This window comes from Barbus barbus, assembly GCF_936440315.1.
Source record: "Barbus barbus genome assembly, chromosome: 50".
NCBI lineage: Eukaryota > Metazoa > Chordata > Actinopteri > Cypriniformes > Cyprinidae > Barbus > Barbus barbus.
The window spans coordinates 12,799,920-12,822,632 of record NC_136728.1 but is presented as its reverse complement, the minus strand read 5'-3'; the positions used below and the strand labels follow the sequence as shown (position 1 = coordinate 12,822,632).

At 37.0% G+C, this 22,713-nt stretch overlaps 2 protein-coding genes across 2 annotated transcripts; both read right to left on the bottom strand.

Moving 5' to 3' along the window:
- Positions 1-30: 30 nt before the first annotated feature.
- Positions 31-9,363, bottom strand: LOC306867964 (putative polypeptide N-acetylgalactosaminyltransferase 8). Its single transcript, XM_079413928.1, has 12 exons — positions 9,262-9,363; positions 8,090-8,184; positions 7,782-8,010; positions 3,663-3,829; positions 3,254-3,437; positions 2,954-3,151; positions 1,746-1,860; positions 1,457-1,642; positions 1,187-1,324; positions 969-1,064; positions 728-895; positions 31-617 (listed from the first exon to the last, which is right to left on the bottom strand). Exons 3-12 carry the CDS (start codon positions 7,877-7,879, stop codon positions 483-485), a joined length of 1,485 nt encoding a protein of 494 aa, XP_079270054.1. The 5' UTR covers positions 7,880-8,010; positions 8,090-8,184; positions 9,262-9,363; the 3' UTR covers positions 31-482.
- A 6,536-nt stretch (positions 9,364-15,899) lies between these two features.
- On the bottom strand, positions 15,900-22,713 carry LOC306868216 (NADH dehydrogenase [ubiquinone] 1 alpha subcomplex subunit 9, mitochondrial-like). Its single transcript, XM_079414296.1, has 11 exons — positions 22,644-22,713; positions 21,654-21,824; positions 21,466-21,563; positions 21,285-21,376; positions 19,473-19,614; positions 19,194-19,296; positions 18,961-19,031; positions 18,779-18,855; positions 18,567-18,662; positions 16,410-16,476; positions 15,900-16,327 (listed from the first exon to the last, which is right to left on the bottom strand). Exons 1-11 carry the CDS (start codon positions 22,696-22,698, stop codon positions 16,157-16,159), a joined length of 1,143 nt encoding a protein of 380 aa, XP_079270422.1. The 5' UTR covers positions 22,699-22,713; the 3' UTR covers positions 15,900-16,156.

The window sequence follows — 22,713 nt, the reverse complement described above, 5'->3', positions numbered from 1 at the left end:
TAATGAAACACTTTTCGAAACCTCTGTTTTGGTCCAGTTTTTTTATTATTGCATAAAACCTATGCGTGCGAAATTCCACTGATAGGGGAATCCATGATAATGTGCTTTATTGATGCTTTTTTAAAGGTTATCTTACATTTGTAATTTGTTATGCTGTACACCAACACCGGTGTCATCTTACTGTAATAGTTGTATGATCAGTGTTTGAGCAACATATTGAAATGTTAGGCCTACCAGTAGTTTAGCATTGAAATAAGGACACAGACCGCACAGTAACATTAACACTCAAAAGACACGTTTCAATGCAATTAACCCTTTTTCACCTGTGTCAGGTAAACCACAGTTGACTTAAACTTGAAACAAAATTCACAAACATGAACACAATCACATGTATATGTCCATTCACATACTTGTACACACATATTTTGAGGTTTTATACATCTACGTCCTTCACTGTATTTTCACTTCTGTGAAATTTCCTTTTAAATGTCTTTGATAACATGTTGTATTGTCCATTTTTGTCCAGTGCATGTTTGCATGATAAGATAATAGTAGGAATCCTCTCCTTGTCCGATCTCAAGACATCGATTTGTGTGTCTGTTCCTTATTGCATTTCCCTAAAAATGAAACAAACCAGAAAATGAATGGTCTCTGATTATAACAGTACAGAATAACCACACATTTAGCAGTGCTAAGCAATGTGCTGTGAAATACAGCAGGACTGTACCTGAGAAAAGTCCCAGTATATACTCAATCCTTTCTCCTTGGCATTTTTACAGTCATGTAACGCTGGTGTATTTCCACTACCAGGATCCATTAGACAACGGTTAGAGTTATATGTGTGGGATTTGATGCCTCCGATATAGATCTCTCCATTACGGTTGTAATAACAATGCTGTGAGAGAAAGTCAAATGAAGAGTGCTTTTTGGATATGGTTAAAGTAAAGGTTTACACTCACATACAGTACCTGAGGGTCATAGTAATGGCATTCATACAGAATAGGTACACTTCCAGGAACTTCACCTTGATCGACGCAGTACCTTTCCTGGATGTCATTCTTTAGCTGCCATGAGAAATAAACAGCGGCAGTTTAGGGATAAATACCGGTAGTTTAGATGGACCAACTATCTAATAAACTTTATTTTTATCCATTTTGAATTGAGCAACTATGAAATAATATCTTACCGCACCATAACCAATTAAGTCTTCCCAGCTGTCTAGGTGAGGATATACATTTTCCAGATACCATTTGAAGGGCTTACATTTGAGTTTCTCTCGTAACTTTTTTCTTTCAGTCACATTACCAATATCAATCCCATGATTCTAGAGAGAAAAAAGTTAATTTATCAACCAGATCCAGGCTGATATGAGAATCAGTTAAATTAATAGTTATAAACAAGACTGTTAATATTCAGCTTCAGCTAACCTTAAAACAATGTTTACTATTCTTCTCACCTTAAGCGGGAGATTCCAGGCAATATTCACATTTGATTTATATTCATCCAGCCAGATTTCAGCCACTCTCAGGGCGTTTCGAATCATGGGTTTGCTGAGATCCGGTGAATATGGCTTATGTGCTCTTTCAATGTGTGCGATCTTTGAACACGGCACCACTTCAATACTCCCACCGCAGAGCCAAACCTGATTTGTGTGTGTGTGTGTGTCATATATAGATCAAATTCAAGCATTTTTCACATATATTATATGCATTCTTTTGGAGCCACAATGTGTATTAATGACTTACTCGTATTGCAAGTTCAACATTTTCACCCCCATAAATTGTCATTCCTTCATCCAAAACTCCAATTTCTCCCAGGAATTGACGATCGGCGACAAAAATACCCATGATTGAGGGACTCCTAACAGTGAAACAAATGATTGTATATCATATATTTGTATATATATATATATATTTGTTTGGGCTTAACTTCCAATGTAGCCACCTAGTTGACTGTTTCTTTGTTTTTGGTTTTCATTCTTTTGTATGTGAACATTCACTGCCAGCCACCTAGTGGATTGTTTTGATATGCTTCATGTGGTAATTTACAATGTCACTCAGGTGTTTCTAATTAGTATACACAAAAGGGGAAACTGTTTGTCTGGGAAGCCCACCCTGAAGAAGGCGTTTTGCACCGCTACGCATGGGTTGCTTCCTCCCATGTCTTTTAAATTTTCTATCATGAAATAGTCAGTATAATAAAGGCTTTTTAAATTATTTTGAAGAAGAGTGCCTTGGATTTCTCCATTTGTATTCCCGACCCCAAAGAGCACCTTCAAATATCTCATTGAACTCCCTGAGCACCCTGGACTTTTTTTGTCTTTCCAACAAAAAATATTTTTTAGAAACTAAATGAGCAACTGTCTTTATAAATGCTGAATTATTTGCTCAACCGCTTTGTTCAAAAAACCCCCACTGATTAATTTATTAACAGCATTGTGTAAGCTGGAGACAGGTTAAGGTTGATTGTGTTTCGATTAATTTTTCCTTGCATTTTATTTTTTTTAAATGTATGCGTCACATTCCAGGGGCATTTAAAATACAAAGTTGTGGCCGTGGGAAGTCGTGGCCTAATGGTTAGAGAGTCGGACTCGTAATCGAAAGGTTGCGGGTTCGAGTCTCCGGCCGGCAGGAATTGTAGGTGGGGGGAGTGAATGTCCAGCGCTCTCTCCACCCTCAATACCACGACTGAGGTGCCCTTGAGCAAGGCACCGAACCCACAACTGCTCCCCGGGCGCTGCAGCATAAATGGCTGCCCACTGCTCCGGGTGTGTGTGTGTGTGTGTGTGTGGATTTGTTCACTACTCACTGCTGTGTGTGTGCACTTGGATGGGTTAAACGCAGAGCACCAATTTCGAGTATGGGTCACCATACTTGACAATACGTCACGACTTTACGACTTTACAATAGAAAATGAAGAAGATTAGCAACAGTGAAATATTTAGACCACTTACTTCGCTGGTACTGATGGGTCGTTGTTTTTGTACCATTCTGGCTGGAAGGACTCATACATGCACCAGAGGTTCCAGTCGAACGCATGAGCAGATGGAATATACTCGGTAACCTCCAGTGTGTCAAAAAGCACATTGTCAAACACTGGTGTCAGCACTACTGTCCTGTCTGCTTTGATTCGTGCAAGTAGTGGCTCTGCCCTAGAACAATACGACAGACAAATATATATTTAGGAAAGATATTAAGTCCCTCTAATTACTAAGCTTGGGCTAATTACTAATTTAATAATTTAACTAATTTACCATTCCAAATGAACTTCAATGTGCGCATCCAGAATGGCTACCACCTGACCTGTGGCTGCTTCCCAACCTGAGATTCTTGCCTTAGCAAGCCCCATCTGCCTTTTGTGTCTCACTTTCTTGACTAAGCCAGGTTTCTCTTTATTAATCATATCAATATATTCATCGAGAGTCAATTGCAGATCCTCTGTCAAGAAATGAAAAATATGTAATAGAATAAATTATATTAAATGAGGCATATTTAGAGTATGAGTCTCTCTATATTTTCCATTAATTCTGTTTATTTTTCTTTATAAATATCAGATTTATGCTTGACAAATAAATAACTGCTAAAACAGTCTAATAAAGCCTAATGTTAGAAAAAAATGTATCAAATAATTAAAATATCACAAATATTTCAGGTAAAACTAACCATTGGAGCTGTAGTCATCTACCAGGATGATCTCCTTCAGCAGATGAGCAGGAGTTTTGTCAATGATGCTGCGGATTGCCCTTTTAATGACTGACAGAGCCTCATTCAGATAGATCAGAATCACACTAATGGTAGGCAGGTCCTTAGGGTAGATCTTTATAGCACATCTGCATATAATTATATACACATATATATATATATATATATATATATATATATATATATATATATATATACACATACATGCACACACACACACACACACACACACACACACATACATATACACACACATACATACATACACACAGACACACACACGTGGTCAGAATTGTTGGTACCCTTGGTGAATATGATCAAAGGCGGCTGTGAAAATAAATGTGCATTGTTATTTTATTTAAAAAAAAAAAAAAAATCACAAAAATCTAACCTTTCATTGGAGAATAAGAATTTAAAATGGGGGAAAATATAATTATGAAATAAATGTTTTTTCTCAAATACATGTTGGACACAATTATTGGTACCCCTAGAAATTCTTGTGAGTAAAATATCTCTGAAGTATATTTCCATCCATATTCACAATTGTGAGCACTCCAGGGTGATTATGAACATGAAATTATCCAGCCATGACTTCCTGTTTCACAGGAATATAAATAGGAGGGAAAACAAAAAACAAATTCCCTTAATCATCCATCACAATGAGAAAAGCCAAAGAATATATTTCTGATGTGCAGCAAAAGATAATTGAGCTTCACAAATTAGTGAAGTGGCTTTAAAAAAAAAAAAAAGAGCTAGAGCAGTGAAAATTCCCATTTCCATCATCAGGGCAATAATTAAGAATTTCCAATCAACTTAAAATGTTACAAACCTGCCTGGAAGAGGACGTGTATCTATATCGTCCTAATGCACAGTGAGGAGAGTTTGAGTGGCTAAAGACTCTCCAAGGACCACAGCTGGAGAATTGCAGAAAAAGGTTGAGTTTTGGGGTCAGAAAACCTTAAAAAATAATTCAAACTGCACCTACAGCACCACATGTTGTTTGGGAGGGCTTCAATAAAAAAATAAAAAAATAAATGCTTCTAGCGTATTCAGTTGTCAGACACGACTGGAAATTAAAATGTGACTGGCTTCTATGGTCAGATGAAACTAAAAATTTAGCTTTTTAGCAGCAAACACTCAAGATGGGTTTGGTGAACACAGGGATAAAAAGTACCCCATGTGTACAATGAAATATACTGCTGTTTTTTTATATTGTGGGCCTATATTTCTGCTGGAGGTCCTGGACATCTTTAGACACTCAAATACCAACAGATAAAAAGATGTTTGGATCTTCCAACCGGACAATAATCCAAAAACAAACCTTAAAAACAACACAAAAATGGGTCACTGGGCACAAAACCAAGCTTCTGCTGGCCATTCCAGTCCTCTGACCTGAACCCTGTAGAAAATGAGTGAGGTGAACTGAAGAGAAGAAGCACCGTCATGGAGCTGTGAATATAAAGGATCTGGAGAGATTCTGGATGAAGGAATGGTCTTTGATCTCGTCAGGTGTTCTCTAACCTCATCAGGCATTATAGGAGAAAACTCCTATACTATTTTAGCAAATGGAGGTTTCAAAAAGTATTGAATAAAAGGGTACCGTTAATTGTGTCCAATGTGTATTAGAGAAACATTTATTTCATAATGATATTTCCCCCCATTTTAAATTCTTATTCTCCAATGAAAGGTTAGATTTTTGTGAATTGTTTAAATAATAGATCAAAAGGATTAACAATGTAGATTTATTTCCACAGCCTTCTTTGATCATATTACCGAGGGTACCAACAATTCTGACTGACACTCTTGTGTGTGTGTGTGTGTCTGTGTACACACACACACACACATACACACACACACGTGCTAAATTACATATGAAGAGTTAATTTGCAAAAACACAACAATTTTCAAAAATCATGTTTTTTCATTGTGCATTCCAATTAGTCTCAATTAAACTGCAGTTGGGTTATTTTGATTAGGTAAAAAAAAAACAGCTAACTAATACAATAAAACAATAAAATAGGGCTGCCACTAACGACTATTTTTATTTCTATTAATCTATCGACTAATTTTTCGATTAATCGATTAATCTAAAAGATTAATTTCCCGCAAAAAAAAAAAATCAACAGTTTTACTTAAAAATATTTTATTAAACCAAATGAAATCCAAATTTCTATGAAATTCTTTTAAAGCAAAAGTGAAGTGCAACATAGAGTGCAAGAAGCAAGTGTCCATCTCGTATCCAAATCACTGAAATCAAAGTTCAGTATTATAGTGTGAGAATGACAACATATCCACGTGATCTAGTCTACTAATAATAATTTAAAAAAAAAACTTTTTAAAGGAGTATTTACCAGAATGTTTAGGTGAAAAATGTAAATGTGCAGTATTTCTGAAAAATACTTTTTTTTAATATAAAATCAATTAATTGGAGATGCTTTTTATTATTAAAATTTAATCGAACAATTAAAATGGAATCCAGAAAATAATGGAAAACAGAATTTGGTACAGATAAAACTGTAAAACTCGACTTTTTGATTAATAAAAAAAAAATAAAAAAAAGAATTTGGAAATAAACTGATTTCATAGGGCCCTATATTTATATATATATATATATATATATATATATATATATATATATATATATATATTATTTTTTTTTTTTTTGTGGTAATAAAAATGGATTTAAGTGAAGTAAAGTAAAGTAAAGTAAAGTCGTGACGTATTGTCAAGTATGGTGACCCATACTCGAAATTGGTGCTCTGCGTTTAACCCATCCAAGTGCACACACACAGCAGTGAGTAGTGAACAAATCCACACACACACACACACACACACACACCGTGAACACACACCCGGAGCAGTGGGCAGCCATGCTGCAGCGCCCGGGGAGCAATTGGGGGTTCGGTGCCTTGCTCAAGGGCACCTCAGTCGTGGTATTGAGGGTGGAGAGAGCGCTGGACATTCCCTCCCCCCACCTACAATTCCTGCCGGCCGGGGGCTCGAACTCGCAACCTTTCGATTACTAGTCCGACTCTCTAACCATTTGGCCACGACTTCCCCAACAAGTGAACAACAGCTTTTAAAATGACTTAAAGTACATATATAATAGCAATGATGCAATAATAATTAGTTCAAATAAAGTATTAAAAGCAAGAAATCATATGGTTTTATTGAGAAAAACTGTTAAAATGCATAATGTATTAATAACAATAGAGCTAATGTAGATTACTCATTACAACAAAGGCCTGCAGGGGCGCCGACGGCCTGACGATTATTTTTACACATTACTGTTTAATATTGACCAAGCACCATTTAATTCAAACATACACTTAATCTTTAATATTTGGCCATTTCTTTAGGACAGAAATGCTATAGCCACTGTAATTACATGAATATGTGGACATCAAACCGTGTAAACTCCGAGTGAGGGTTTGTGCTTTTATTTTGAAATCTCAATGTATTCTCCTGTGTTTGTGTAGATTTATAAATGATTTACCTCACAAATCTGATGAAATGGCGCACGTTGCGTTCCCAGATGAACGTTATAATAAACCCAAACTCACAACAACATGCAGAGATGAGTATGAGATGCTCCACATGTAAATGATAACAGTTTCTGTGGAGCTGCTGTGAGACGCACGTGCTTAACCTACACGCATATAAATAATTAAAACACAGATACTGTATTAAAACTGCATCGCATATAATCATTTAATTAAATCATAGCGTTTGTGAATTCACACTTATGCATAATTATGATTTTTAAATGGGTTTAATATATCATGCATGCAGCCACGGAAAATAGTTTAAAAATGTGTTTTATGGATTCTCGTCTGTGAAATGCGCCACTTCCGATATTTTGCCGGTTAGTTGACACGAGCAAAATGAAGTCGACGATTTTTAATAATCGACTAAAATCGACGAATCGTGACAGGCCTACAATAAAAACATAACTTAAAAAAAACATGATTTGTGAAAATAATAATAAAAAAAACAAATAAACTCAAGTTTTTGCAAATAAACTCTTCATATATTAAAATAGGAATATATTCAACTAGAAAACAGTTGTAAAGCAGTTACCTGATGTCTCGAGTATCGGGGATTGTTCTGTTCAGTGGTAATCTGTTACTGAGGAACACATTGTATCCAAACTCCTGAAACTGCCTCTCTGCTTGCATCTGTTCCTCTTCTGTGAGTTCAGCTCCCCATGAACTGAAGAGAGGTGATTTTGGATACAACAACTTTTTTGTAATTTTATGTTCCACAACAGCCTCTTTCACTTTTTGATTTTTGTCCTCTATTACTTTGGCTGAAAATGAAAGTATACAAGTGTTGAGAGAATGAAGAAATAATATGTTCTCAAATGTATGTAATGAGCACAGACTCACCTATTTTATAAACTTGACCTTCTATTCTCTTCAGTCTTCTGAGAACCTCCAGATCTTCTGGCCTTTGTAACCTGTTGTCATTATCCCTTTCCTGTCTGATAAATGACATGTACACGTAACTGTAAACTACGACAGCAATAACTAACAAACACATGACTCTTGGAGCAATCCTCATTTTCAAAAATGTTTTTGTGGCCGTGATTAAGAAAAGAAGGTATATGAATGCCTGTACATAAAGGTGACCGTCAACAAAGGTGTACTTTGATTTATGCAAGACTCTTATGATATGAGCTATGGGAGTGGTTCAAATATTGCTGATTTTTTCAGAAGCATAAAGTATGAGGTGCCGTACAGGCCATAAATTCATAAATAAGTGCTCTCACACACACTTATATTTTCTTTTCACATACAAATATATTTACACACAGACACACACATCTAGTAATCTCAAACATACATTCTCCTTTCATATATATATATATATATATATATATATATATAGTTAAGACTTAGTTTAGTATTTATTCAAATTACTGATGCATAACCTTGGCCTTATTATACTTTTACCACACATAATTTACTCGGAAACCTTAAACTTGTGAGTTATGGTGTTCCGTGGCTGTGTTTATGGTTTCAGAGCATAACAACAGAGCCTTTAGTGTTCTGTCAGTATTCATTGCTGGTGTTCAGAACTTCGGAATACTGTCACGGGTGAAGTGTGATCATGGACTTGAAAACACTGGTCTTGCCCAATACATGCTTCACAGGAGAGGATTAGACAGACAATGTAATAACTGGCAGGTCAGTGATTAATGAAAGAACAGAGATTATAGGCTAAATCGAGTGGTGTCATTTTGTTTTGTTAACAATGACATATGATACATTAATGACATGATACATTCATTTGAATAATTACATGATACAAGTCTTCATAAAGAACAGTAAAACTGCACTTCAGATGAACTCTGAAAGATTTTTCACTTCATTGAAAGTAAAAACACCCAAAAGTCTGATGCTTAAAAATATCCATAAAAAGATTGTAAGATAAATCCATATGAATCAAGTGTGCTAATCCATGTCTCCTGAATAAATAAGATTGCTTTACATGAAGAGTAGATCTAATTTAGGCTATTAATCATATATAAACATTGATCAGTGACGCACAAGAATACCTATATTGTCTCTTGCAGAAGCTTAAATGTGCATGGCAAGTACAGGCCTGACACTGGTCATTGCACGCATCATCTATGGCCTGGAGAAGAGGGACTTGTTTGTGAGGCCTATTGAAAACATAAGAGGAGAGAAAAAAAGTTCAGGCAACAATTATTGACCATGTCATCAATCATATGTAACCCTTGGCTTAGAATTTTAAAAGAAACCAGACTGCGCCACCTAGGTTATCACCCAGGAAAAACAGTAAAATAAAATAATTACCCCAAAAAAATGAAACCAAGAAAACTTACAACAATATGAAGGACCCTGCTAGACACAAACACACAAAATGTAAAACTGCGAATCAGGCGACTCATCAGGGGAAAGCGACCGGACATATAAATAAATAATCATACCACACTTAAGACACTCGGCCTCCACTAGAACGCACCTCAGTGATTGAGCCGCCAGGTGTGATCACTTACAAGACGCCACTCACTTCCCATTTGAAATACGCAAAGATTAAAATAGAAACTGATTCTAATGAATCCACAAACCATAATAAAACTCATCCTGTCACACATAGTTTGTCCTTTAGAGAGGCTGGACAAAGGGTCCAACCCATTCTGAGTCGGTGCACTGCAGGAGGAAACTGCAGTGACATCTACAGGCTTTTTTTCAAAATGACAATTGGTAAGTCACAATGTTACAGTATACCACTGTGTATTTCAGCTTTACTGTACTGCCCTGTTAGCAGAACAAACTGTGTCTACAGTCATGCAGATGTTTCATCAGTCCCATTTTTGTGTTTGTTATAATGTCAATTTTGATATACTTTGTTCGGTGTCATGAATCTGGTCTATGAACTTCTGTTAACTCACCACCAGAGGTCACTCGCTCACCACATGGACTCTTGCACCACACTAACTGTTGCATGCCACCTCAGACTACAATTCCCATCATCCATTGCACTGACCACACACAGAGCTGATTGCACTGATCACACACCCTACATAAACCATGGACTTCCTCTTGGCCAAGTATTGTATAGTGTATATCACTCTCCTAGCGATAGCTACTCTACGGAGCCCACTTAGTTGTCATAGTCTTGCCTTGGCTTGTGTGTTTTCTACTGTTTTGATTCTTGCTCATGTTTCCTGGCTTAACCCTTTGCCTCGCCTTTCGGACTTCGTTTGCACCTCTCTTGGACTACTGCTCGTGTACCTGGATTATCTCTCTGCCTTACCCTGTTGGATATTGTTCGCCGATCGTCGACCCACGCTTGCCCTAGGATCTCTCTTTGTCTTGCCTGTGATGTTCCTGTTTGCCATTATATGAACCTTGCTTGTTTTGTGACCTCGCCTTTGAATAAAGCCTTGCAAATGGATCTGTATGTCTCACGTCCTGTTCGCCCCGTTATATTCGGATTTGTTATTGAAATGCATTGTTATACCATGCAGTTACATGCAACTCAAATAATTTGCTCTATGAATTTTTTTTTTTTTTTTTAGAGAATACAGTAATTTGTGGATGAAGCCAGCTTAAATAGCTTGTTCAAGTGTGTTTCAATACAGGGGAAGAAATAATTTAAATATACTCGTCTGTTTTCACAGTAGTCCTTTGCACATTCAAGAGTGCATGAGTGAAGCATGTTCACAATGGCCATGCCTAAATGGTGCTAAAGTGAAAACAATTTTTTTTTTTGTGTAAACAACAACAATTTCTTAAATGTGGGAACAACATTCTGTCATGAAAGTGCATAGTATAGAAAGGGTAAGAGATTTTCACTCTAAAACAGGGCTGCAACTAACACTTTTCTAATAGTGATTCTTCATTTTGTTCAGGAAGAACCAACCACACCCTATCGCAGGGGTGGGGAACATTGATCCTGGAGAGCCGGGGTCCCTGCCAAGTTTAGCTCTAACCCTAATCAAACACATCTGAACAAGTTAATCAAGGTCTTCAGGATACAGGTAGGTTTTTTTTTTCAGGGTTGGAGCTTAACTCAGCAGTACAGTGGCCCTCCAGGATCAACGTTCCCCACCTCTGCCGTATCCCAATGTGATATCCAAATTGTATTTTGTGTGTGTTGTATGCATAGTACATGGCACACAGTAATGGATACTTGCACATTCACATACTTTATTCTGTTCTGTTCTGTTCTATTATACATTAGTCTGATTAGTCTATGTTAAAAGAAATATCTTATCATAGACAATGCTGTAAATAATCTTACCTCTGAAGCCTCACTGAAACTCTCTGCCTCATTCACTGACAACTCTGAATTCACTTCTGCCTCTGTCTATAGCAAATAAAGTAGTGTTTGAAACATGTACATACAGGGAATAGTGACATATAGAAGAAAATAACACATTAAGTACACTGCTGGACAATAACCAATCATTTGTATCCTAAATTATTTTTTTAACACTTCAGAATGATAAACACATATTCACTATTAACTATGACTTTTGCCTCAATAAACTCTTCATTTACTGCTTATTAATAGCTTGTAAGGTAGTCGTTGTAGTTGTTAAGTTTAGGATTATGGGATGCAGAATATGGTCATGAAGAATACAGAATTAATATGTGCTTAAGTACTAATAAACAACCAATATGCAAGCTAATAATTAGTTTAAAAAGATAGCTGAGAAGTCGTTCATCATACTAATGTTATTTTTTATTTTTCTATATTTGACTAATTATGTGTTTTTTATGATTGGTCCATATATAATCCTACAAACGCTTGTGTATTATAGACGTTATACAATGTAAAAACAGCCAGGTGTTAAAAGCCACTCTTCTCACCTGTCACTGTGTGTGGTCCTGATTCTGTCCTAACAAACCTAGGCTGACTGTTTCTTGTTCATTCTTGACAACACATAAAAACGTCAAATTAGTGCAATAATGACAGAGCACCCCTAAATGAAGATCGATCCTGCATCAGATCAGTGCTTGCATACTTGATTGAAATACATCATGTAGATTTGGCAGTGTCACAATGCTGCAAACGCTGTAAAATCTCAGTTCAACATTATCTTTATTCTTATTCGAAGGGTTCTAATAACATACATACGTGTTAAAATAAAAGACGTTACAAAAGAGTTACGGAAAAATACACTGAAAATAAATAAGTGCATGTTTGTCCAGGCAGCTTTTCTATTTCTCCATATAATGAACATCAAAACTTGCTAATTATTCAACAAGAGCAATAGGCAGAGTCACTCAACATTGTGCAACACTATTCGGATCCCACATGCCAACTTACGCTGCTTGACTTCTTCGTAAAAGAGAAGTGAAGAGTTGAACTCATCGCGACCTCTAATGAATGATGGATACAGCGCTGGACCGCGGGCGCGAGCCTGGGCATGTCGTGACGTCACAAACTGAGTGACTGATTGCCATGGAAACGAAAACGTTATGTATAAATTATCTTGTCTCTTTGAATTTTAAATCATTCTGCATTTATATACATTGCTCCATTAAAACCTCAACATGTCGAGAACACAACTGTCCAATTAAAAAGTGCAGGGGACGAATTTACTTTTTATAAAAAGTAAATTACACGTCCCCCGCGTAATCTACGCCCCTGCATGGTAGTTGTAGCCTTAGAAATCTTACATATTAACGGATAATTCAATCTCATTTAATGCTCCTTATGATAGTTAAATGTGCTCTGATTATCTTTACTGATTAACCAATTGTGTGAAACAAGACGTTTACGGATTATTGAGGTGCATATCTGTCCGTTTTACATACCGCTTATACTCTACGGGACTCGAGACGGGAGTGCTGGATTATTACTGACAGCAGCGGTATCGGAGTAAAGAGGTTAGGTTAGGAGAACGTTCTGAGAACCTTCTAGGAACGTAAATAGAACATTCCCATTAGGTTAGGAGAACGTTCTGGGAACCTTCTAGGAACGTAAATAGAACATTCCCTTTAGGTTAGGAGAATGTTTCTGGGAACCTTCTAGGAACGTAAATGGAAGATTCCCTTTAGGTTAGGAGAACGTTCCGGAACCTTCTAGGAACGAAAATAGAACATTTCCTTTAGGTTAGGAGAATGTTCTGGGAACCTTAAGAGAACTTTCTGGGAACCTTCTAGGAACAAAAATAGAACATTTCCTTTAGGTTAGGAGAACGTTCTGGGAACCTTAAGAGAACTTTCTGGGAACCTTCTAGGAATGAAAATAGAACATTCCCTTTAGGATAGAGAATGTTCTGGGAACCTTCTAGGAACGTAAATAGAACATTCCCTTTAGGTTAGGAGAACGTTTCTGGGAACCTTCTAGGAATGTAAATAGAACATTCCCTTTAGGTTAGGAGAACGTTCCGGAACCTTCTAGGAACGAAAATAGAACATTTCCTTTAGGTTAGGAGAACATTCTGGGACCCTTCAGAGAACTTTCTGGGAACCTTCTAGGAACGTAAATAGAACATTCCCTTTAGGTTAGGAGAACGTTCCGGGAACCTTCTAGGAACGTAAATAGAACATTCCCTTCAGGTTAGGAGAACGTTCCGGGAACCTTCTAGGAATGCAAATAGAACATTCCCTTCAGGTTAGGAGAACGTTCCGGGAACCTTCTAGGATTGCAAATAGAACATTCCCTTTAGGTTAGGAGAACGTTCTGGGAACCTTCTAGGAATGTAAATAGAACATTCCCTTTAGGTTAGGAGAACGTTCTGGGAACCTTCTAGGAATGTAAATAGAACATTCCCTTCAGGTTAGGAGAACATTCTGGGAACCTTCTAGGAATGCAAATAGAACATTCCCTTCAGGTTAGGAGAACGTTCTGGGAACCTTCTAGGAATGCAAATAGAACATTCCCTTCAGGTTAGGAGAACGTTCTGGGAACCTTCTAGGAATGCAAATAGAACATTCCCTTCAGGTTAGGAGAACGTTCTGGGAACCTTCTAGGAATGTAAATAGAACATTCCCTTCAGGTTAGGAGAACGTTCTGGGAACCTTCTAGGAATGCAAATAGAACATTCCCTTCAGGTTAGGAGAACGTTCTGGGAACCTTCTAGGAATGCAAATAGAACATTCCCTTCAGGTTAGGAGAACGTTCTGGGAACCTTCTAGGAATGTAAATAGAACATTCCCTTCAGGTTAGGAGAACGTTCGGGGAACCTTCTAGGAATGTAAATAGAACATTCCCTTCAGGTTAGGAGAACGTTCCGGGAACCTTCTAGGAATGCAAATAGAACATTCCCTTCAGGTTAGGAGAACGTTCCGGGAACCTTCTAGGAATGCAAATAGAACATTCCCTTCAGGTTAGGAGAACGTTCCGGGAACCTTCTAGGAATGTAAATAGAACATTCCCTTCAGGTTAGGAGAACGTTCCGGGAACCTTCTAGGAATGTAAATAGAACATTCCCTTCAGGTTAGGAGAACGTTCTGGGAACCTTCTAGGAATGTAAATAGAACATTCCCTTCAGGTTAGGAGAACGTTCTGGGAACCTTCTAGGAATGCAAATAGAACATTCTCTTCAGGTTAGGAGAACGTTCTGGGAACCTTCTAGGAATGCAAATAGAACATTCCCTTTAGGTTAGGAGAACGTTCTGGGAACCTTCTAGGAATGTAAATAGAACATTCCCTTCAGGTTAGGAGAACGTTCTGGGAACCTTCTAGGAATGTAAATAGAACATTCCCTTTAGGTTAGGAGAACATTCCCGCAACGTTCCGGGAATGTTCCCCTAACCTAAAGGGAATGTTCTATTTAAGTTAAGAAAACTTTCCTGGCTACCCAAAAGGGAACGTTCTTGAGAACGTTCTGGGAACCAAAAATGGTTAGCTGGGTAGTTTTTCCATTTATTTAGAAATTATAATTTTACTTCAGCTTACGAAAATGTTTTTTGACCAATAGTTTTAGTCTTAGTTTCAGTTTTCGTTTACAAAAATAACCTTGGTGGAGCTTAACGAAAGTTTTCTGGCAAATCAGTTTCGCACGCGAATTTAACCTTTTGCAAGTTTCATTATGAACTTGCTAAATAAAGTACTAAAATGTAAAAACGCACCTATGCTTACGAGAAATATTTAATCAAAATAATCCCGTACATCCACATCTCTTGGTAAATAATCCATTGTGGTTTGCTGTTATCACAGTCCAGAGCACAGCACAGCAGATTGATGGAACTGCAATTCGAAATGAATACTTCGAAAGCTGCGCTGACGCGGCTGTGCGAGATGGAACAGAACGATCAAATTGAAGTATACCCGGGCCATCAGGGATGATGGTGGCAGATTTAAAGCATTATGGTACAACTGCTTTAGAGAGTGAGATGTTAAAAATGTCAGCCAGTACCTCTGAGGGCTGCTCACTCAAAGTGTAGAAATAATAAAATGGTGCTACCGTTGTCATGTTTCGCACCTGGTTGGAACCGAGCCCGGGTCCACTGTTTGATGATGCCTGTTTTAACACGTCCTGTTAACTTGGATAATTAAAAAATTTCAACTGCCTTGTTCTGAGCATGAGGCATGACAATGGAAATTGATCCCATGTTTTCGAATAATATATTGGCTGCATGTAAATTGAAAATAGCCAAGGGCCTAGTCCACACACTTTGCTGGTGTTAACTTACATAATTTTAAATATTACATTTTTAAATCAAAAACAAGTTTGATATGTAAAAATATGCATTTTAAATATGAAATGTAGCAACAAAAGGTCATTTTATAGACATTAAATATTAAGTAAACTCTTACAACTATATTGTTCACAAAACATTTAGCTTTTTTTAAACCAGGTTCCTCCCATATGTGATTTGATATGCATCACACTCTGCATGCATAAAAAAAGCATTAAAGCAAATAGGCTGAATATCTTTATTTATGTACAGAAAAAAGTAAAACTAGACAACACATGAGGACAAGCAGAGATCTGACTTGACATAAGAGCAACTGCCGCTTGTTTAATAGCTGACTGTTTTGGCGGGCTTGGTATCTGCGAGCTCAGCATCCAGGTACCGGTAACGGCGATGACGACGCAAGGTTTCGATGGCCTTCTGTTCAATGGAGAAAGGTGTGATGCCCAAATCGTCCAGTCCTGGGAGGTCGGGATACTTCATGTCCGTTGTGTGGAACTACAAATGAGGGTTTCAACTATTTGTTATGCTCTAGATGATATACTAAATGTATAATTTTGTAATGCTCTGAAACACATACCCGGTCGACTTTATCACGAGTTGTCCAGGGCTCGAAAGGGTTCATCTCAAAAAATCTTGCGATGAGGCTAAAACCAGAGAACACAAAGGGATATATATATATTTGGCTGCCAAAGTAAATTTCTGTAAATTATGAGGTTAAAGGTGAATTTTCTATGATTTTTGTCAATATACATTCCCTTAACCCATGGCATTAAATGTTGCTTTCACTGCAAAAAAATGTATATCTTCCTCAGAATGTTAAAAATTAAAATATTAATATTAAGAAGTCTTGTTTTCTGAAACTTTTAACAAAGTTTATGCTTAAAAAAAACAAACATCTGTCAATGGTGTATAAAAAAAACTTGTTTTCCCTTTGAATTGAGTTGATTTTTCAATTTGGCAGATTTTTCTTGTTTTAATCAAACTCACTTTCTCAAATTTCTAATAAAACAATACTTTGTATGCAATTATTTTATGCAATTTCACTTAAGTAAATGTAAAAAGTTAATTTAAGAACGCTGTGTGATCAGAAGGTACAGTAATAGACATAATTCCATATTCCAGTGGTTGTATTCAATATATTCAATATTCCTTTTTGTTTTTTGGTAAAATAATGGAGATCTGTTGCAAGTTATTTTTTCAAATTTTGAATTGTTGCTAACATAAGAAATTTACACTTAGAGGCCATATTAAAGTATTACATTATATAGTTCCAATTTAATCTTCACATTTTCTTTAATTGGTCTTCAAAGCTCTTCAAATTTACTAGGGGTGGTCCGATCAGGATTTTTGAGGCAGATCACAGAAATCAGTATCTGCCGATACGATCACCGATACCAATCTTTTTAAAGCCCTCTTTTTATCATGCAGAATTATTTACAGTGATACTCCAATCAGAATTTTTAGACATTTATTCAGGGCATGAATTTAATTTTTGAAAATGGACGAGAATTCCTCTTTTAGGTGACTCTTGTCAGAGGGAATTTTTTTATTTGAGGGGTGGAGGGGGGCAATTTTTTTTAGACATTTATCAAAAAGACATTTATCTCACCTGAATGTTTAATCATGCAGTGCATTTTTTTTTTTTATTGTTGCACAATAGCTTACACATAGCATAAGCCTGATTTTGTGAGCTGTATGTGAGACGGCCTACTCCAGATTCACACATACTCCGTTTGCAGTCCATGTGCAGTACAGAATCAGCACAGACTGTGCATGCTTTCACACAAGAGTCCACTACTGTTCTGTGGCTGTTTACCACAAACACAACATATATCCATTATTTTGATTTCAAATCCAAACATTGTTACTGAAAATGCTTTTTCAGCATTGTGATTCTTTTTTTCACAGTACAGTAATACAATCTTTCATACACGTTTAAATGCAATAAATATAAGCAACACATATTCAATGCTTTTTACTTTTGCATTTACTTCTAGATTTATATATTAAGTTGCTCAAGTGGCAAAACATTTAATCTACTTTTCTTACGTTAAATCACAAACATTCTAAATTAAAACTTACCATTGACAGAAACGGTCAGCTCTACTGCCTTTTCTTTAGCATTTAAATCTTTTACAAGCAATCCTGCGGTTCCTAAAGAACTTTGTTTTCCTACCTCCACGAGTGTGTAACATTTGGACCAATCAGACATACAACTATTTGTTATATTTAACAAATAATCTCTTATGCCCCCTCACCTAACCAAAAGGCCAACTATGAGGGTCTGTGGACCCTTCGCCCGAAATGCATCTAACACATACAAGAAAGGCAGAACAGGCCTCTGGTTCCATGGCAACCCGTCTGATAACACTTGTTTTATTGCTCAAAGGAATGCAGGCAGAGCAACTCTCACTTCGTATCCCCTTAGGAAAAATTATGCCATAAAAATGGACTCTTCTCTAATTAATTCATAGAAAAACCTTTCTGGACAGAGACTAATGCATGTTGTGCCAAATCATCAGCTTGAGATCAGTTTATGAGATCGGCCTTTTTAGAGACCGCCGATCAAACATCCCAAAGTGATTATCGGCCAATAGTGATCGGTAGCCGATCAATTGGAGCACCCCTAAAATTTACCTTCATAAAACCTGCAGAAACCCCGTCTAGGTGACAATAGTAGCATACTTCACCTTTCAGATAAGTAATGTGAATTGATCTTTTAGGAAATGCTTACTGATAGAAAGCGCGTGGTATGGGGTAAGCCAAATACGGCCTGTGGGACAGCGCGTATATGTACTCCACCAAGTCATGCAGGAGATACCGGTTTGGCCTGTGGAGCAAGAAATTCATTTCATATTGTTTCGGACACAAGAAATCATGAACGAAAGTGTGAATTTTCCAAAATTAGAAGACAGTAAGTGAAGGAGAAATTGGGCCGGTTCTTACCCAACTAATGCATATGTTTTCCCATTAGCATCGGGGTCTTTGATGGCATTAACGATGGCTTTGGCCACATCCACCACCTTTAAAAAGTAAAATATTGCATCTTTAATCTGAAATAATTAGAGACCATGATCTTGAATATTTAAATGAGATGTGTTCTTGTGTTCAGGTTCGTTGATACTCACATGAACAGGCTGCTTGACTGTCTTCTTGCCCATTGCAATAAGAGGAACAGCTTTGCCAAACCAACGCATGTCTAAACAACAACAATTACAGGAAATATCAATGGGTGAACTGTCCCTTTAAGAAGTCCAAATTCTACTGCGGTCCTCACAAAACACATACAAAAGCAAGGAATATATTTGTAATATTTGCAATCAATAACTGATTTCAGGATATACTGTCATCAGAAACATACTAGCAAAGTGGTTCAAGAACCTATCCTCTCTTCCAAAGCACTCAGAGGGTTTCATAATGATGGCATCAGGGAACTCTTCCCGCACCACTGCCTCACCTACAGCCTGCAGGAGTTAAACACGAGACCAGTTATGACAAAATGCAATTAACCACTTTACCTTTGTAAGTGCATTAATATTGACTTTAGAGAGGTTTACCTACATCAGCAGCCTAAATTGCTATTTGGCTGTTGGCAAACCCATAGTTTTTAATTAATCATGTAACATCATTAAACCGTTACCTTATTCCTTAGGTACTTTGAAGGACTGCGGATATCTGCGTTAAGGTGGGACATATGGATGAACTTTTTGATTCCGGCTTCACGAGCTGCCCTTGCGATCTGTTGGGGGATGGAGACGAAGACATCTTCAAACTTGTAGTTCCTTTAAAAAGGGAAAACACACATTATAAAAATATAATCTCTTTGAATACATCTATCTACAGACCACCTCAAGGTATCCAAGTTAGAATTTTGTTTAGTTTAAGAGGAATTTTGAGAATCATTAGATTTTGAGATATAGTAAAGCTCTGAAGTTTTGGCACAGTTATCATTTGAAACAAAATTAAAACCGAAATCACTTGCGAAATATGGTTTGGTGCGATTGTCAAAATGCAAAGGCTGCTATTTAATCAAATAAATATATGTGCTGCATGTGTCAGAATGAAGTGTGTTCCTACAGAGGAACAGCTCATTATCCATTGGTGTTTGCAGTGTCTCGAATAACAGTAAATGCTTCTCCACATGAAGTTTGGTCACTTTAACATAAATTGGCAACACAACAGGCCCTCTTTTAACGATCTAAGCACATGGTCTAAAGCGAACAGCACAGGTGCACTTAGGGTGTGTCCGAATCCACTTTTGCTAGTTTAACGACGGGAAAAACAGTAGCCCGGTGCATGGGCTAAAAGGGTTGTCCCTATTCTCTTAATGAGTAATGGGTGTGTTTTGGGCTTAACGTGCAATAAACCAATCAGAGTACCATCTACCATTGCCTTTAAGAGCCAGTTGCGCTCGCACCATGGCGGATTCGCTATTTACACATCACAATTTGCAAGAGCAAAGACTGAACGTGTCTACAGAGAGGAAACGGATCTGTTCATGCACGAGCAAATAGGTAGCCTTATTCCGATACATGCAATGATTTACACAATTTATATATTAAGTTGCTCAAGTGGCTCAATGAGCTTACACAATTATAATCTCTTACATTGTAATTCTTTCATTTTTAATATTTGCCATGTTTGTGTGCTGCTGCGTCCCTGTGTGCACGTTGTGAACCAGCCTATAGGCGCATATTACCAACGTGCTCGTTAAATAACAAAAAAATACTGCACCATTGACTGTAGACCAGGTCTTAGTTGGTCAATGGCGCAGTCTATTTCAATTGCCTCACAATAGCAACGTGCCTGAATACACCTCGTTTTCAGACCAGCACACTCATGAGCGTACAAATGGATGCAACTGCATTTGCGATTTAAACAACGTGGCGCAGGACGTGAAAATGATAACTAAGTCGGGCTGAAACTTGCAAAAAACACTTGCATTGCGCCAGGTGTATGATAGGGCCCCATATGCGCCTGTAGTGATCTTATTAATAAGAGAAGCTTTAAAGGCTCCCTGTGGTTTTTCGTCAAAATAAAACTTGGTTTAATGTTTCAAAAGATGGTTTAATGTTTGAAAATAAAGAAATTAAGACTAAGACAAATTAGGAAAATTATAAAATAATTATAATAATACTCTTCTTTGAATTTTTTTTATTTTACAGTGAACTATAACAATAGTAATATTTTTTGTTTTGATTTAGTAATTTTTCATTTTATTTAGTAATATTTATATTATTATTACTACTACTACTATTATTACTTTTTAACTATTATTATTAATATAGCCATATTGATATAAAATCACAAAACTTTGGCCAAATTGGGCAGCCCTACAAACAAACATAGAATTTCTTTTAATTGCATTTTTAAAATCATAATCGTATTGCAATTGTTCTCTGAAAAACCACTTCTATTCTTCTCCAAATTGTGTAGCCCTTTTTTCTAATACCTGGTCTCCCACTCTCTTCCCACAAGGTTGATCACCACGTTGGAGTGAGAAATCGCTCTTTTGATTGATTCCTTATCCCTTGCATCCCATTCCTGTAAAAGCACCATAACGCATTTGATTAGTTTAGGCCACTTTCATCCCATTCCCTGGACATAACACAAATGGTTGTGAGTGCATTTACCATAAAAATGATCTGGCCCAGATCGCCCATAGGTCTAAGGTACATGAGATCATACTGGTCACATCGGTGAGGAATCACAACCTGGGAGCCGATGCGTCCTAAAATAAACCCTCACAACTTTTTAAACCAATGAAACAGCAATGGATGGTTTATAAGTGAATGAGGCGATGAATAATATTTTGACTCACCGAGTCGGTTGACAACATATCTCCCCAAAAAGCCAGTGGCTCCAAACACTGTTGCAGCTACTCCACTGGAGGATGAGCGGCCTCCTTTTCCTTTGGGCACCAAGGCATGATGGATCTTCCTGTGCTGAAAGGTCACAGGACCAGCCGCCAACAACACTGGAGAACAGGTGCCTGATAACAGAAGAAATAAACCATATAAAAACAAAAATGTATCAAGTATGTCTACTGAAACAATTCAAGTTCATTGATGAAACTGTATCTTAACCTTACTGTATAATACTTGGTACATGCACTTCTAAGGCCTCTAAACAAATGATCAACAATCGAAACTTAGCTGAAAAATCTGTTGCACGCAATCTTCTACTACAATGCCTTCAATATGTTATGAAACATAAAACATATGCAACGCTTTCTCCAAATGTTTTCAAATCTAAACCTACAATGAACTATTCAATTAAAAAAATAGTTTTCTGGCTATCTTTTCATTTGTCAAGCTCTATAGGGTTAACTGTGGAAAAAAACAATGTGACTTTCAGATTAACAATACTTAGCATAAAAAAATATTACATGTTAAAGGTTACAGAACGTATAAAGGAAATAGAAATTGATAAAAGAAGCATTTTGGGTATCTTATGTGCGCTTGTGATTTCTATAAATACTCTCCGGTTATTATGCACGAAACGCAGTACACAAAATTACTGCATTAAGTTGAAAATGACAAAACAGTACATGGTCTACAGTAAAACTGCCCGTGTTTATAGTTTTAAATGCCATAGTAGCATATTTCTGACAATAGTAATATATTACAGCTGTACTAATGCACAACTGAGGCCTGATGTCTTCAGCCGGGGTCACAAAACACAAGACAACGATTTTGTTTAAACATCATCTAATAGCTTTATCATTTATCTTGTTAACATTCTCAGCCATATTAGTGTTTATTTACAGTCACATTGTATGTATGGTAAAGTAATCTAACTGCGAACTCACCTGAAAGCTTGGGAAGGACACCCGCAGGACGCCAAATCAGAGCGACAGCCGCCATGATTCTGGCCGGGAG

Bases quoted from the DNA above. Each gene is read 5' to 3' on its own strand.
- LOC306868216 (XM_079414296.1), bottom strand. From the start codon at position 22,698: ATGGCGGCTGTCGCTCTGATTTGGCGTCCTGCGGGTGTCCTTCCCAAG. The intron at 16,477-18,566 runs GTAAGCATTTCC...CTCTGGTTTTAG, and splicing joins ATACCACGCGCTTTCTATCA to CCTCATCGCAAGATTTTTTG. The intron at 16,328-16,409 runs GTATGTGTTTCA...CCTCATTTGTAG, and splicing joins CTCGTGATAAAGTCGACCGG to TTCCACACAACGGACATGAA.
- LOC306867964 (XM_079413928.1), bottom strand. From the start codon at position 7,879: ATGCAAGCAGAGAGGCAGTTTCAGGAGTTTGGATACAATGTGTTCCTC. The intron at 1,861-2,953 runs GTAAGTGGTCTA...TTTCACTGTTAG, and splicing joins GACCCATCAGTACCAGCGAA to GAGTCCCTCAATCATGGGTA. The intron at 896-968 runs GTACTGTATGTG...TTTCTCTCACAG, and splicing joins GCCATTACTATGACCCTCAG to CATTGTTATTACAACCGTAA.